The 17,805-nt window shown below is 53.3% G+C and overlaps 1 protein-coding gene across 1 annotated transcript in view; it reads right to left on the bottom strand.

The window, feature by feature from the left end:
• Positions 1-17,805, bottom strand: part of LOC140385832 (inositol monophosphatase 2-like) — a 65,759-nt gene that overhangs the window by 5,131 nt on the left and 42,823 nt on the right. Inside the window, 1 exon segment of the mRNA XM_072468403.1 lies at positions 2,018-2,126. Within this exon segment, the coding sequence (XP_072324504.1) occupies positions 2,018-2,126 (109 nt within the window).

Genomic DNA, 17,805 nt, shown 5'->3' with positions numbered 1-17,805 from the left:
ATAACACAAAAAACAACGACTTGCGTTTACAATGATGCCTCTAACGTAGGATCAGTAACCCCCAAAGCCTTGAGGAAGTGTAATCAGAGATAAATCATCACTGAGCTCAAGCGGGAAATATTAGGAGGTAATTAAAAGCTGCCTCAAACATGTGGTTTCAAGGAGGCCTCAAAGAAAGAGAGGGAGTTAGAGGTAAAGGCCCAGGGTAAGAGTTCCAGAACTTTGGGCCTCGACAGCTGAAGACATGGCCAAAATGATTAGGCAAAGAGCATGCAGGGATGTACAGCAGGATCAGAGCTGGACAAATGCAGAATTCTGAGAGTTATACATGAGAGGATTACAGAGATAGGAAGGGATGAGGCCATACAGGGATTTGAACATGATGATGAACATGTGAGGCACGGTAGCACAGTGGTTGGCACAGTTGCTTCACAGCTCCAAGGTCCCAGGTTCGATTCCCGGCTTGGGTCACTGGCTGAGTGGAGTCTGCACGTCCTCCCCGTGTGTGCGTGGGTTTCCTCCGGGTGCTCCGGTTTCCTCCCACAGTCCAAAGATGTGCAGGTCTGTGGAAGATTGCCATGATACATTGCCCTGTAGTGTCCAAAAAGGTTAGGTACGGATACGAGGATAGGGTGGAGGTGTGGGCTTGGGTAGGGTGATTTTTCTCAGAGCCGGTGCAGACTCGATGGGCTGAATGGCCTCCTTCACTGTAAATTCTATGATTCTCCGGCCTTGTTACGCTCTTGCTCAAGCAAAACAAGGCTGGTGAATAGCGGGAGAGACTGAAAACAAGAACTGCGCCTGGTGCCAAACGGTTTGCGATGCAACCGGCCCACTCCCGTAGGCGAAATCGGGATCTCGCCGTAGCGTGGCGAAAAACCAATTATCACCACTTAAGCCCCATTTCCATGCAATTAACGGGAGCCACCCCATATCCAACGGCCTCCTGTGATTCATCGGCCTCCCCAGCAAGTGGTCACGCTGGTGCCAATTAGTACGCCCTTTTAAAACGTGAACCTGTTGGGAGGGCTTCTGCGGGGAGCCGAGGAGGTGAGTAGCTTTCTTTGCTCACAGGCAAAGAGCCCGGGGGTGCCGGACTTGCCACCCCAGTGATCAGTGAGGTTTGGGGGGACCCTCCTCAGGGGTGGGCCGCCATGGGAGGGTGGGGGGGGGGGGGGGGGGAGCGAGATCCACATCGTGATGTCTCACAGGGTTCGGTGAATCTCACAAGACATCTCCGGTGTCGCAAATCACCAGCCTTGTCACGTCACCAAGTCAATGGCAACGAGGTCGGTAAACCATTCGCCTAATATCTGCCATTTATTTTTATTTCTATTAAATCTGGCTTGATTATGCTGTGTGTGAAAATACACCACAAAAAAGTGTTAGAGCATAGGGAGGTGATACACTCAATGGCTGATTTGTGTGTGGTAAAATCCTAGTGTTCAACAGAAGAAAAACAATAAATAGTGGTCAGTAAAAATGTAGAATTTAATCCACAGAATCCCTAAAGTGCAGAAAGAGGCCATTCGGTCCATCGAGTCTGCACCGACCCTCTTAAGAAGTACCCTACCTTGTCCACTACTTCTCCATAACCCCAACTAACCTGCATGGCCAATCCACCTAACCTGCATATTTGTGGACTGTGGGAGGAAACCGGAGCACCAGGAGGAAATCCCATGCATGCAGACACAGGGAGAAAGTGCAAACTCTACACAGTCATCCAAGGCTGGAATCGACCCTGGGTCCATTGCCTGTGAGGCAGCAGTGCTAACCACTCTGCCACCTGGGGCCTATTTAAGTGATATTCAGAACAAAAGAGCTTAATTTCTGTTTATACTTTCTAATTCCCCTGAATAAATTATCATTTTATTATTCAATCTAAACATCTCAGAATCTACACTGTACGTATAGGGCTCTGTGATCATCTGGAAATCATTGCATTAGGAGCAAGTAACATCTTAATTGGAAAAAACAAATCATTTTACAGCTTTTTCGAAGATTTAGACTTTCTCACCCATGTGCTGGCACCTTCAGTAACCTCTCCATGTTGTTAAACAGCTTCTTTACTGCCACAGGATCTCGAATTGAGCCAAGTTCAGTTAATATCAGAGCCTTTGACAAGTCTGTAAGAGAAGACGTCAAATTGTTCAGCGAACTTACATTGACCCCAGTCAGAAACAGCATTGCCAACAAAAGAGCACTTCAGGAATTAGCTCCAAGGCCCCTTTGCTGTAGGCTGCTTTCCCCTTTAAGGGTGAGAGCTGACTGGTGGTGATTTGACCAGAGGATCACCACACCTCAGGCGAGGGACAAAGTTGAGAAGGCGGGCCCTGTCATGATATTCAGATAAACATATCATGGTGCAAACACACATACACACTGATGGACAGATCAACGGACCAATCAATACACACGCAACATCACAGCCACAGTGAGAGCACACGCACTATAAAACTGGGAACACCACAGTTCCCGCTCATTCCAGCAGGAGACAGCTCAGGGCACAGAGCTCACAGCGTGCCACTCAGACATACACCATGTGCTGAGTGCCTCTCTAGGATAATGTTAGGGCTGGGTCCACAGGTTAACGGGTAAAATACGAACCACAGTCATAAGTTTACAGATGTTGTTATCAAGAGTAATAAAACAGAGTTGTACCATCTACAACCGTGTTGGTTCGTCTGTATAGCGGAACACCCAACACGACATAGTACCAGGATTGGAACCCAGCAACTGTGAGACCTACCTGCACATCTTCAGGGATCCGCCATCCTGCGCCATGGACACCATCAGCCCGCCGCAGCCGCTCCCAATCGCTGGAAACCTCGGCGTCAACTGGAAGCTGTTTAAACAGCGCTTCCAGTTCTTCCTAGAAGCCACAGAAAGGGAGAATGCATCGGACACCAGGAACATCGCCCTCCTCCTCTCCACGGCAGGGCAACACGCCATCCACATCTACAACTCCCTGGTGTTCACGGAAGGCGAGGACAAGACAAAGTAAAAGATGGTCCTTCTAAAACTTGAGCAACACTTCAGCGCCGAGGTGAACGAGAGCTTCGAGAGGTACCTCTTCCAGCAGCGCCTGCAGGGTAAGGATGAGTCTTTTCAATCTTTCCTGACACACCTCCGTATCCTCGCGCAGTCCTGCGGCTATGAGGCCACCTTCGATTCCATGATTCGGGACCAGATAGTTTTTGGGGTCACCTCGGGCACCCTACGCCAGCAGCTCCTCAAAATTAAGAGGCTCACCCTAGCCACCGCCATCGAAGCCTGCGTCATCCATGAAAAAGCGACCAGCCGGTACTCCCAATTCCAGGCGGCCGAATCGGCACGGCAGGGGTCCTACGAGGCCGAGCGGGTCCAGTCGATCGAGTTCCTCCCGGCCTGCGGCCCGGACGAGGGCGGCCATTTCGCGCGCTTTCCGCGGCCTCCCACGCTTGTACGCGCCAAAAGAGACGTCGGCGCAGAGGGACATGATGCACAAGCGCGCTCTACGCAGGGCCGAGCTGCGCATGCGCGGTGGCGCAACGAACGCCATGACGTCACGACGTGCGGCAACTGTGGATCCGCACATTTAAAGCGGCAATGTCCAGCAAAGAATCGACAATGCCTCCGCTGTGGCAGGATGGGCCACTACGCTGCCTGCTGTCGAGCAGCTCAACCTGCCAACGCTCCCCAATTCCGCCAGCCTTGCAGGGACGTGCGGGCCATTTAGCCTCCATACACCGAGTCATACCCTGACGATGTACAGACCGGTGATACTGACAACCGGGAAGCCTTCCGCATTGCGGTCATTGACAGGAATCGGATGTCCCCAAGTAGGACCCACCAGCTGATGCCAGTGAATAGGGTTAATCCGGGTGATGAATGGTGTGCCACCGTAATGGTGAACCGATCACCAATCACATTCCGTTTAGACACTGGTGCCTCCGCCAACCTTATTGCATGGTCAGCCTTCTATGCCTTGAAGGTCAAACCACCGATTCAGCCATCCCGCTGTCAGATGGTCGATTACAACGGAAATGTTATCCCGGCCATGGGATCCTGCCAGCTCGAAGTTACACACAATGCATACACAGCCACAGTGTCCTTTGAGATAGTTGGATCATCGAAGGACTCCTTGCTAGGCGCACAAGGTTCTCCACCTCGTTCAGCGGGTACACACTCTGTCTCCAGAAGGCACGTCCGACTTCCCGGATGCAGACTTTAGGGCACAGCTCCACTCGCTCCTCGCCCACAACCAGGAGGCTTTTGAGGGCATGGGCACACTGCCCTACACTTACAGAATACGGCTCAAACCGGATGGCACCCCGGTCATTCACGCACCTCGTAGAGTCCCAGCACCACTCAAAGACCGCCTCAAGCAGCAGCTGCAGGATCTCCAGGACCAAGGAGTGCTTGCCCGGGTCACAGAGCCCACGCCATGGGTCAGCTCCATGGTGTGCGTAAAAAAGCCCTCTGGCGAACTCCGGATCTGCATCGACCCGAAATACCTGAACAACAACATCATGGGGGAACACTACCCTATACCCAAATGGGAAGAGATCACAAGCGAAATGGGCCGGGCTAAAATTTTTACAAAGCTTGATGCCTCAAAGGGTTTTTGGCAGATTCAACTGGATCAGTCCAGCAGGAAGCTGTGCACCTTCAACACTCCCTTTGGCAGGTACTGCTACAATAGAATGCCGTTTGGCATCATCTCGGCATCCAAGGTGTTTCACAGAATCATGGAACAGATGATGGAGGGCATCGAAGGGGTGCGCGTCTATGTTGATGATGTCATCATCTGGTCCACCACACCACAGGAGCACATCAGTCGTCTCCAGCGCGTCTTTGCTCGGATACAAGAACACGGCCTGCGCCTCAACCGAGCCAAGTGTTCTTTTGGCCAAACTGAGCTAAAGTTTCTGGGGGACCACATATCCCGGTCAGGAGTGCGTCCGGATGCAGACAAAGTGACAGCTATTACAGCCATGCCGCAGCCGGGAGACAAGAAGGCAGTGCTACGCTTTCCTGGGATGGTCAACTTCCTGGGGAAGTTCATTCCCAACCTTGCCTCCCACACAATGGCTCTTTGCCACCTGGTGAAGAGTTTCAGTAGCTGCCCGCACACCAGAAGGAATGGGAGGAGCTCAAGATTAAGCTCACCACAGCCCCGCGTTCTTCGACACTTCTCGAGATACGAAGATCTCGACTGATGCCAGCCAGTCCGGCATTGGGGCGGTACTCCTGCAACGAGACGACACTGCATCATGGGCCCTGGTCGCCTATGCCTCGCGGGCCATGACCCCCACAGATCAGCGCTATGCGCAGATTGAGAAGGAGTGCCTGGGTTTGTTAACCGGCATAGATAAGCTCCATGACTACGTGTATGGTCTCCCTCAGTTCACCGTGGAAACCAACCATCGCCCCCTGGTCAGCATCATAAATAAGGACCTGAATGAGATGACCCCTCGCCTCCAGTGCATTCTGCTCAAGCTCCGGAGGTACGACTTCCAACTGGTCTACAACCCGGGAAAGGACCTCATCATCGCGGATGCCCTGTCCAGAGAGCAGTGAGCAACCCGCCCGAATCGGGGGGGTTTGTATGTCAGGTCGAAGCGCATGTGGCCTTCACATCGGCCAATCTGCCAGCTAATGATGCAAGTCTGGCCCGTATTCGCCGGGAGACTGTGGCTGATCCCCTTCTACAACGTGTGATGCGCCACATGACGGAAGGGTGGCTCAAAGGACAGTGCCCGCAATTCTACAATGTCCGGGACGACTTGGCCGTCATTGACGGTGTCCTCCTAAAGCTGGACTGGATTGTGATTCCACACAGCATGCACAGGCTGGTCCTCGAACAATTACACGAAGGCCATCTCGGGGTCGAGATGTGCAGGCGGAGGGCCCGAAAAGCTGGATACTGGCCGGGCTTCAGTGGCGACATCGCTAACATGGTGCTCAACTGCCCCACCTGCCAAAGGTTTCAGCCGGCACAACCCCCTGAGACGTTTCAGCCCCATGAGTTGGTAACGGTGCCTGGGCGAAGGTGGGTGTGGACCTCTTTCATGCGCTCGGCAGGGACTACGTCATTATAATTGACTATTTTTCAAATTATCCAGAGGTCGTACGCCTGCACGACTTGACATCATCAGCTGTCATCAGGGCATGCAACGAAACCTTCGCTCGCCATGGCATTCCGCTCACCGCCATGTCTGACAACGGGCCCTGTTTTGCGAGCCAAGAATGGTCTTTTGCCGCTTCGTATGGCTTCACACACGTGATGTCCAGCCCTCTGCATCCCCAGTCAAATGGCAAGGCGGAAAAGGGCGTCCATATCGTCAAGCGGCTCCTCTGCAAGGCTGCTGATGCCCGATCAAATTTCTGTTTAGCCCTGCTGGCATATCGCTCGGCCCCACTGTCCACTGGCCTCTCACCAGCCCAGCTGTTGATGGGTCGCGCCCTCAGGATCAATGTACCGTCCATTCATGTTCCTAAACCCGGCCATGCTCCAGTACTGCAGAGAATGCGACAGCAGCGTGCTCAGCAGAAGGTGGCACATGACACTCGGGCAACTGATCTTCCTGCCTTGGCGCCTGGAGACAACGTCCGTATCCACCTACCAGAGGGTGGCTGGTCGGCAACTGCCGAAGTTCTCCGCCGCGTGGCTCCCCGCTCGTTCCTGGTTCGCATGCCTGATGCTCCATTCGCCGGCGTAATCGCCGGGCTCTTCGGCTGCTTCCGTGCTCGCTACGTGATCGTGCACCGGTGTCACGCCCTCCTGTTGTCCCTGATGTCGACTTCGTGGAGCTTCCTGCCACTATGCCCATTCCTCAGCCGGTGGATCCTGACCCACCCTTGAGGCGGTCAACCCGAACTCGTCGCCCACCTGCTAGGCTGGACTTATGAGCCTGTTTGCACAGTGGACACACTAAATGTTCTGCCGCAATGTTAATGTGTTTCTCTTTTTGTCGTTACAGGAGTTCGTTTTCGATGTTTGATGATTGCACTTGTTTTGTTTATGGTACAACCTCGTTGCTCTGTTGCACCTGACACCTTCCTATGTACATAGTTTAGCCTCATGTACATGTTGTAGATATTGCACACACATATTCAGCTGCACTCAGTACACACCAATATTTATTACCACAAAGGCACATATTCTTGTAAAAAGGGGGGAGATCATGATATTCAGATAAACATATCATGGTGCAAACACACATACACACTGATGGACAGATCAATGGACCAATCAACACACACGCAACATCACAGCCAATCACCAGTGACAGCACACGCACTATAAAACGGGGAACGCCACAGTTCCCGCTCATTCCAGCAGGAGACAGCTCAGGGCACAGAGCTCACAGCGTGCCACTCAGACAGACACCATGTGCTGAGTGCCTCTCTAAGATAGTGTTAGGGCTGGGTCCACAGGTTAACGGGTAAATTACGAACCACAGTCATAAGTTTACAGATGTTGTTATCAAGAGTAATAAAACAGAGTTGTACCATCTACAACCGAGTTGGTTCGTCTGTATAGCAGAACACCCAACACGACAGGCCCAAGGTCCCTTTGCACTGAAGTGTCCTCTCCACATTGCTGGCACAGGTCCGCTCGTCTCGGGACAAGTGAGTTGTCCTGTCGAAACGTCCGGTGTAACTCTGGAGTGACGGGGGACCTGGCGATCACTGTGAACGTAAGCACTGACCATTTCACTTCTGTGGCTTGGGTCGAAATCCAAGCCAGAGCAGTGGTTTGAAAATCTCCTTCTATTTCACCCAGAATCTAACACAGGGTATATCTGAACTAAGAGCAGAAAACATGAAGAAATGCTCTCTTACCAGCGTACACTTCTGTCATTCTGTTGATTTTTTAGTGCTCCATTATCTGATGAGAAAATCGGGCTGTGCTGCCCGGGAGCTGCACAACGGTTTCCTCACCCGAGCCAGCAATTAGAGTAAGTGTCGGAATATTATTCCCAATCAGTCCTGGAGGCCTCACAACCGTTCACACTGCGTCAGCTGAAGCCTTTGAATAAATTGTTATCTTAACATCAAACTGTAACTGCTTACTCAGCCACGCAAATAAATAGGCCATCAATATATCCTGCCACATTCAAAGGCTTATGTACCCGCAGCCCTGGGTTCTCTGTCCCTGCACACTGTGCTATTGAGTCTTTACAGTATCACCTGTCCTCATTCCTTCTGCCAAAACACATCACCTCGCCCTTCTCGATACAAATGCATTTTATTCAAACTTGTATCAAAGTAGGTTACAGCAAATAAACACTCCGGGAAACATTCTTCCCAACAATCAACTATACAGTTTGTACAGATTTTCCACCTTTTTAACCCCCCCCCCCGCGATGAACAGCTCCTCAAACACGGTCACAAACATCCCCCACCTTCTCTCAAACTCCCCTGCAGAGCCCCTTAACTCGTACTTTATCTTCTCTAACCGCAGCAAGTCGTACAGGTCACCCAACCATGCTGCGACCCCCGGTGGCGATGCCGACCACCACGCCAGCAAAATTTGTCGCCGTGCAATCAGAGAGGCGAAGGCCAAGACATCGGCCTTCCTCCTCTCCATGAGCTCCGGCTTCTCTGAAACCCCAAATATCGCCACCAAAGGGTCCGGGTCCACTCCCTCCTCCACTATCCTGGCTAAGACCGCGAACACTGTTTTGTTATGCTCTTGTCGTAGCAAAAGCTGCTTCCTTGATGTGCACTCTGACAAAGGAAGGTTCAGACTTGGAGATAGCTTTAACACATTTATTAAACTATTAACAATTCTCGTACTTGGATTCGACTCTCCTGTTAATCCTGCTATAGCTACTCAGACTGACTAACCAGTCTGCTACAATCCACGTGGTGGGTGTGATATGTTTCAATGAACCCTGTCTGTACTCACTAAGTGTCTCCACTGGAAAGAGACTGAGCATGTGTGCTGTATCCTTTTATATGGGTTGGTGTAATGCATCCCTGTGGTAGTGTCATGTCTGGATGTGTCTTGAATGCCCATTGGTCATGCCCTATCTTACCTGACCTATTGGTTGAATGTCTGTGTGTCATGATGTCTCTGGTGCCCCCTCTAGTGTTTATCTAGTCTATGTGTATTTGCATTAACCCCTTGTGTATTTACAGTGATGCATATCACCACACACTCCCGCCCAGAATCTTCCCAATTTTGCACAACCCCAAAACATGTGCGCATGATTCGCTGGCCCCCGCCCACACCTCTCACACTCATCTGATACCCCTGAAAGAACCCACTCATTCTCGTCCGAGTCATATGCACCCTGTGCACCACCTTGAACTGTATCAGGCTCATCCTTGTACAAGGGGAGGTCCCATTTACCCTTCGCAGTGCCTCACTCCATACTCCCCAATTGATCTCCCGTCCCAATTCCACTTTCCATTTCACCTTGATCTTCACCACCCACTCGCCTCCCTGCTCCGCCAGCCACTTATATATATCCCCAATTCTTCCCTCCCCTTCCACATCCAGAAGCAGCAGTTGCTCCAGCAGGGTGTATCCCGGCAACCTAGGGAACCCCTTCCAGACCTTTCGTGCAAAGTCCCTAACCTGCAGATACCTGAACTCACTACCCCTCGGCAGCTCTACCCTCTCCCTTAGCTTCTCCAGACCGGCGAACCCTTCCTCCAAATACAGATCTCTCACCTTGACCAGCCCCACTTCCTTCCACCTCCTGTATACACTATCCATCCCCCCCGGCTCACACCCATGATTCTCGCACAGCGGCGTTAGCACAGACATCCCTTCCACCCTAAAATGCCTCCTCAGCTGATTCCATATCTTCACCGTGGACTGCACCACTGGGCTCCCTGGATACCTACTCGGAGCCATTGGCAATGCGGCCATCACCATAGCCCTCAAACTAGACCCCTTACAAGATTCCTCCTCCATCCTAACCCACTCTACCCCTTCTCATTCCCACATTCGCCAGCCAATAATAATGAAGCAAGTTTGGCAACGCCAACCCCCCCTGCTGCCTCTGCCTCTGTAGCAGGGTCCTCCCCACCCTCCGCACCTTCCCCACCCATACAAAGTCAGAGATGATTGTGTCCACTTTCCGAAAAAAGGCCTTTGATATAAAGATCGGGAGAGCCTGAAAAATAAACAAGAACCTCGGCAGAATATTCATTTTCACCACTTGGACCCTGCCCGCCAATGTTAAGTGCAGTGTATCCCACCTCTTAAGATCCTCCCTGGCCTCCTCCACCAGCTTCGTAAGTTCCACTTATGGAGCCCCGTCCATTCTCTCACTAACTGAATCCCCAAGTACCTAAACCTCTCCTTCGCTACTGTAAATGGCATCCCCCTTAAATTAGCCCGCTGTGCCAACTCATTCCCCAGGAATACCTCGCTTTTCCCTTCATTCAGCTTGTATCCCGAGAACCCTCCAAACCTCCCTAACAGGCCCATAATCCTTCCCATACTCTCCAACGGATCCGAAACATACAGCAGGAGGTCATCGGCATAGAGCGAAACCCGATGCTCCCTCTGTCCCCTCATTATCCCCTGCCACTCTGCCGATCCCCCGAGAGCCATCGCCAATGGCTTTATGGCCAGCGCAAACAGCAGCGGCGACAGCGGACATCCCTGCTTCGTACCCCTGTGTAAGTCAAAGCTTCGTGAGCTCATATCATTAGTCCTCACCCTCGCTCTTGGCGCCACAAACAGCAATTGCACCCATGCCACAAATCTCGGCGCAAACCCAAACCTTTGAACAAGTACCGCGAATCCACCCGATCAAATGCTTTCTCCGTGTCCATGGACACCACCACCTCTGGGACCAGAGCTCTTGACGGATTCATCACCACATTCAACAGCCGTCTTATATTACTCGCGAGCTGCCTGCCCTTCACGAAGCCAGTTTGATCTTCTGCAACCACCCTCGGGACACAATCCTCCATCCTCCCCGCCAACAACCTAGCCAATATTTTCACATCCGTGTTCAATAGTGATATGGGTCTATACGACCCACATTCCACCGGATCCTTCCCTTTTTGGGGGATTAGTGTGATTACTGACAGCTTCATCGTCTCCGGCAACTCCCCCTTCTCCAGTGCTTCATTGAACGCCCCCAACAGATGTGGTGCCAATTCCTTATAAAATTCTGCCGGGTACCCATCCGACCCTGTGGCCTTCCCTGACTTCATACCCCTGATACTATCCAGCACTTCCCTCAGCCCCAGGGGCTCCTCCAACGCCTTCCTCTTTGCTTCCTCCACTTGGGGAAATTTCAGCTCCTCCAGAAACCACCCCATGTCCCACTCCTCTCCCCCTGGGTCTGCTCCACAAAGTCCCCGGCAACACTCTCTAAATGCCTCATTTATCTTCCCTGGCTCCTACACCACATCCCCAGCCCCAGTCCGGATCCCCAATATTTCCCCGGGTGCAGCCTGTCTCCGCCAGCATGCGGCTTGCCCTCTCCCCATACTCGTATTGCACCCCTCCTGCGCCACACAGCTGCCCCACCGCCCTCCCTGTTGCCAGCCCGCCAAATTGCCCCTGCAACCCTTTCCCCCCGCCAATCCCTCCACGATGGGCATCCCTGAACACTCCCTGTCCACCTCCACCATCTCGCTCACTAGATGGCCATGTACCCCCTCTCCGCCCCCCCCACTTGCACGAACCGCAAACGAGACAATTTCTCTCCGGACCACTGCCCCCAGCACCTTGGAAAAAATGCCCGCCGTCACCTCCCCACTCCGACCGAACCCCACACAATCCCCATTCGCCAACCGCACCTGGTCACAAAAAGCTCCATCCGCCAACAACCCCAATTCAAACCTCCACCCCTGCCTCTGCTCTCGTCCCGTACTGAACCAAATATCCAGCCAGTGGGGTGCATGGTCCGAGATAACTATCCCCGCATACTCTGCCCCCCCCCACCCCAACCAAAATCTCCCGACTCACTACAAAGCAATCAATCCTCGAATACACCTTACAGACGTGTGAAAAGAAGGAACACTCCCTTCCCCCTGGGTTCTGAAAGCACCAAGGATCCACCATATCCATAAACCCCCCCAGCACCCTTGCCATTCGTACCCTACCCATCGACCTGGGGCTCGATCTATCCACCCTCGGCTCCAGGACACAGTTAAAATCTCCTCCCATGATCAACTGGTACGTGGCCAAATCCGGGATTGCTGCCAGCAACCCCCTCATAAAATCTACATCATCCCAATTTGGGGCATACACATTTACCAACACTACCGGTGCCCCTTCCAATACCCCACTCACAATCACATATCTCCCACCTGGATCCCTCACCTCCTTCGCACTCACAAATCCCATTTTTTTCCTCATTAAAATTGCCACACCCCTCGTTTTTGAATCAAACCCCGAGTGAAAAACCTGCCCGACCCACCCCTTCCTTAACCTAACCTGGTCCTTCACACGGAGGTGTGTCTCCTGCAAAAAGACCACCCCCGCTTTCAAGCTCCTGAGGTGCGCAAATATCCGCGACCTTTTAACCGGCCCATTCAGTCCCCGGACGTTCCACGTTACCAACCTTACCGGAGGCTTGCGCCTCCAATCCCCTCCACCATCCGTCATCTTCCCCACTTAACTCCTGCCCCTTTAATTCCACCCTGTACCTAGCCCATCCCAGATGGCCCCTTTCTTCCCCCTTGACCATGTCATCTCACCCCCTGCCACGTTGCAAAACTCCGCCCCCCCACCCCCCGCTTTTCCCCTTCTCCTTCTTCCCCCCCACTTCCCCTTTCCCCCTCCCCCCGCCACCCCCCCGCTTTTCCCTTCTCCTTCTTCCCCCCCCACTTCCCCTTTCCCCCTCCCCCAGCCATCCCTTTTGGCCTTCTTCCCCGCCACCTCACTTCCGTTCACCAGCATAACCTGCTCGCATGGCTGCCCCTGCCCAAGATCATGCCCTTCTCTGTATTAAATTCCATCCGTCACTCGTCTGCCTATTCTGCGAGTCTTGACCGCAGTTGATTGATATCATCGTCTGTCTGCCGCTTCTCCAAGTTTAGTATCATCAGGAAATTCTGAAATTTTACTCTGTATTCTGAAATCCAAATCATTTATAGATATTTTTTAAAAAGCAGTCCTGGCACTGGTCTTTGGGGAACACCACTGTCTAACATCCTCCAGTCTGAACATTTACCACTACTCGCTACTTTCTGTCTTTAAGCCAGTTTTTTAATCAAAAGGATCTTGTTTATTCCAGGAGCTTCAATTTTGTTAATAAGCCTTTTACCTGGTACTTTGTGAAAGAAACCAATGACAACAGATGCACGGGAACATCATCATCTCCAAGTTCTTCTCGGAGCTACACGCGATGTTGACTTGGAAATAGATCGCCGTTCCTTCCCAGTTGTTGAATCAAGATCCTGTAACTCCGTAATAGCACTGTAGATGTACCTACACCACATGGACAGCAACAACTCAAGAAAATGGTTCACTACCACCACCTTCGTCGTAGGGCAATTGGGAATGGGCAATAAATGTTGGCCTTGCCAACAACGCCCAGAATCCATGAATGAATGAAAAAACTCCCCAGCCGCGTGTTCCTCGGTGCCGCGCGCCATTGCTGGCAGCGGATTCTCCGTTCTCGCCACCGGCCAATGTAACTTCCCAATATAGCCACCCCATGCCGCTGGGAAATGTCTCGCGGGCAGGGGTGCACTGCCAGCGGAACAGAGAATCCCGCCAGCGGAGAATTCACCCCAGGGATTGGAACACTGCTGGAACTCAGGAGCAGCGATAGACTGAAACAAACAATGGGAAGACTTCGATATTTTGTCTTCATAGCGGAGGCACAGGAAACTTCGGAATATGAGAAATAAAAGCTAATTATTCAGTGACTTCCTGGCACTTTAATATTTAGATTAATAATAGATCAAAGGCAGTTTAAATTTGAAGAAATTAATATTCCAGAGCAATACATATGAACATACGAATCAGGAGGAGGTGGCCATCCATCCCTTCATGCGTGCTCTGTCATTCAATACGATCAAGGCCAATGTGACCATGACCTCAAGGTCACTCTCCTGTTGACCACCAATACTCCTTCACTCCCTCGTTAGTCAAGAAACTATCTACTTCTGCCTTAAAAATATGCAATGACCCTGCCTCTATCACTCTCTGAAGGAGAGGATTTCACACACGCATGACCCTCAGGGAAAAGTATTTTTCCTCATCTCAGTCTTAAATGGGAGACCCCTTATTTTCACACTGCCCCCTCGCTCAAAACTCTCCCATAAGATAAATCAGCATCCACCATGTCAGCCCCTCTCAGGATCTGCTATGTTTCAATAAGATCAATCTCATCCTTCTAAACTCAACATAGAACATACAATGCCGAAGGAGGCCATTCAGCCTATCGAGTCTGCACCGACCCACTTAAGCCCTCACTTCCACCCTATCCCCGTAACCCAATAACCCCTCCTAACATTTTGGACACGAAGGGCAATTTAGCATGGCCAATCCACCTAACCCGCATGTCTTTGGACTGTGGGAGGAAACCGGAGCACCCGGAGGAAACCCACGCAGACACGGGGAGAACGTGCAGACTCCGCACAGACAGTGACCCAGCGGGGAATCAAACCTGGGACCCTGGCGCTGTGAAGCCACAGTGCTACCCACTTGTGCAAGCCTCAGCCTGTCCAATATTTCCTGATAAGATGACCCCAACCCCCCTCCCCCCTCAGTCAAGTTGAACTTTTTGTGATTTGCTTCCAATGCAATTCAGTCCTTTCTTAAATAAGGAAACCTGAGCCGTACACAGTACTCTACAGTGGCCTCACCAACTCCCTGTACAACCTAGCAAAATATCCCCAAAATATTCAATTGCCCTTGCAATAAACAACAACATTTCATTTGCCTTCCTGATAACTTGCTGTCCTTGCTTACCGACTTTGAGATTCATACACCAGGACATCCAGGTGCCTCTTTATTGTAGAGTTATGCGATCTCTCTCCATTGAGGTAATTCGCCGGTTTTCTATTCTCCCAGCCAAAGTGGACAAGTTCATATTTTTCAACATTACAGTCCATCTGCCAATTTTCTGCCCCCTTGCCTATCCTATCTATTTAGCTTTGCAGACTCCAATGTTCTCTTCATAACTCACTTTCCTACCTATCTTTGTATCATTAGCAAATTTAGCAACAATACAATCAGTCCCTTCAACTATTTCATTGATCTAGATTGTAAACAGTTATGGTCCCAGCACTGTTCTACTGATAACATCTTGTCAACCAAATTGAAAATTATCCATTTTTGCCTACTTTGCGTATCCTGTTCGCTAACCAATCCTCTATGGATGCTAATATATTAGCCACTACACCATGAGCTGTTATTTTGTATATTAATCTTTGATACGGCACCTTGTCAAATGCCTTCTGGGATTCTAAATACAGTATATCCACAGGTTCTCCTTTATCCATATTGCTTGTGACTTCCTCAAAAGAAATCAAATAAATTTCCCTTTCACAAAACAATGTTGACTCTGCCCAATTGGATTGAGATTTTCTAAATGCCCCACTATAACCACCTTAATGATAGATTCTAGCATTTCCCCTGAGGCAGATGTTAGGCTAACTGGCCTGTAGTTTTCCACTTTCTATCTCCCTCCTTTCTTGAATAGAGGAATTACATTCACCATGCTCCAATCTGACAGAACTTTTCCAGAATCTATGGAATTTTGCAAAATCAAAACATCTACTACCTCAGTGGCCACTTCTTTTAAAATCTAACTAGCGAACAAGACCCAACAGTATCTAACTATTAGGTATAAATAAATAATTAGATACATGACAAACAAAATATAAATAAACTGAGCACCCAAAGTAACTAATAGAAATCAAATTATGTCTGTTGTTAATCACGGAAATCAGCCATAGTCCATGAAGGACCAAAAACATCTCTCTCCATTACAGAGAGTGGTTAGATAGCTTGAGGGGCCCCACATCTGGTGAGGAAACAGGCCTCCATGAACTACCAAAGCCGATACGAGGGTTGAAACCGTGCTGTTGCTGTCATTCTGCAACATGCTTTAACCATCGAACCAAATTGAGCTAAAGAATTCCCAGAAAAGGCAAATCAGTTAACACTAGAATAAATAAATGCCGTATGAAGTAATTATGTGGGACTCAAATTTCCCAGCCCCTGTGAGATGAGATTAGAGGTGATAGGGCTGGAGGCGATGGTGCTTAATGTGATGGCGCTTGAGATGATGGCGCTTGAGATGATGGGGCTGGGGGCGATGGGGCTGGGGGCGATGGGGCTGGGGGCGATGGGGCTGGGGGCGATGGGGCTGGGGGCGATGGGGCTGGGGGCGATGGGGCTGGGGGCGATGGGGCTGGGGGCGATGGGGCTGGGGGCGATGGGGCTGGGGGCGATGGGGCTGGGGGCGATGGGGCTGGGGGCGATGGGGCTGGGGGCGATGGGGCTGGGGGCGATGGGGCTGGGGGCGATGGGGCTGGGGCGATGGGGCTGGGGGCGATGGGGCTGGGGGCGATGGGGCTGGGGGCGATGGGGCTGGGGGCGATGGGGCTGGGGGCGATGGGGCTGGGGGCGATGGGGCTGGGGGCGATGGGGCTGGGGGCGATGGGGCTGGGGGCGATGGGGCTGGGGGCGATGGGGCTGGGGGCGATGGGGCTGGGGGCGATGGGGCTGGGGGCGATGGGGCTGGGGGCGATGGGGCTGGGGGCGATGGGGCTGGGGGCGATGGGGCTGGGGGCGATGGGGCTGGGGGCGATGGGGCTGGGGGCGATGGGGCTGGGGGCGATGGGGCTGGGGGCGATGGGGCTGGGGGCGATGGGGCTGGGGGCGATGGGGCTGGGGGCGATGGGGCTGGGGGCGATGGGGCTGGGGGCGATGGGGCTGGGGGCGATGGGGCTGGGGGCGATGGGGCTGGGGGCGATGGGGCTGGGGGCGATGGGGCTGGGGGCGATGGGGCTGGGGGCGATGGGGCTGGGGGCGATGGGGCTGGGGGCGATGGGGCTGGGGGCGATGGGGCTGGGGGCGATGGGGCTGGGGGCGATGGGGCTGGGGGCGATGGGGCTGGGGGCGATGGGGCTGGGGGCGATGGGGCTGGGGGCGATGGGGCTGGGGGCGATGGGGCTGGGGGCGATGGGGCTGGGGGCGATGGGGCTGGGGGCGATGGGGCTGGGGGCGATGGGGCTGGGGGCGATGGGGCTGGGGGCGATGGGGCTGGGGGCGATGGGGCTGGGGGCGATGGGGCTGGGGGCGATGGGGCTGGGGGCGATGGGGCTGGGGGCGATGGGGCTGGGGGCGATGGGGCTGGGGGCGATGGGGCTGGGGGCGATGGGGCTGGGGGCGATGGGGCTGGGGGCGATGGGGCTGGGGGCGATGGGGCTGGGGGCGATGGGGCTGGGGGCGATGGGGCTGGGGGCGATGGGGCTGGGGGCGATGGGGCTGGGGGCGATGGGGGCGATGGGGCTGGGGGCGATGGGGCTGGGGGCGATGGGGCTGGGGGCGATGGGGCTGGGGGCGATGGGGCTGGGGGCGATGGGGCTGGGGGCGATGGGGCTGGGGGCGATGGGGCTGGGGGCGATGGGGCTGGGGGCGATGGGGCTGGGGGCGATGGGGCTGGGGGCGATGGGGCTGGGGGCGATGGGGCTGGGGGCGATGGGGCTGGGGGCGATGGGGCTGGGGGCGATGGGGCTGGGGGCGATGGGGCTGGGGGCGATGGGGCTGGGGGCGATGGGGCTGGGGGCGATGGGGCTGGGGGCGATGGGGCTGGGGGCGATGGGGCTGGGGGCGATGGGGCTGGGGGCGATGGGGCTGGGGGCGATGGGGCTGGG

Source organism: Scyliorhinus torazame, chromosome 11, assembly GCF_047496885.1.
Source record: "Scyliorhinus torazame isolate Kashiwa2021f chromosome 11, sScyTor2.1, whole genome shotgun sequence".
Lineage (NCBI taxonomy): Eukaryota > Metazoa > Chordata > Chondrichthyes > Carcharhiniformes > Scyliorhinidae > Scyliorhinus > Scyliorhinus torazame.
Note: the sequence above shows the minus strand (reverse complement) of the source record. Positions and strands in the feature narration are given on the sequence as shown.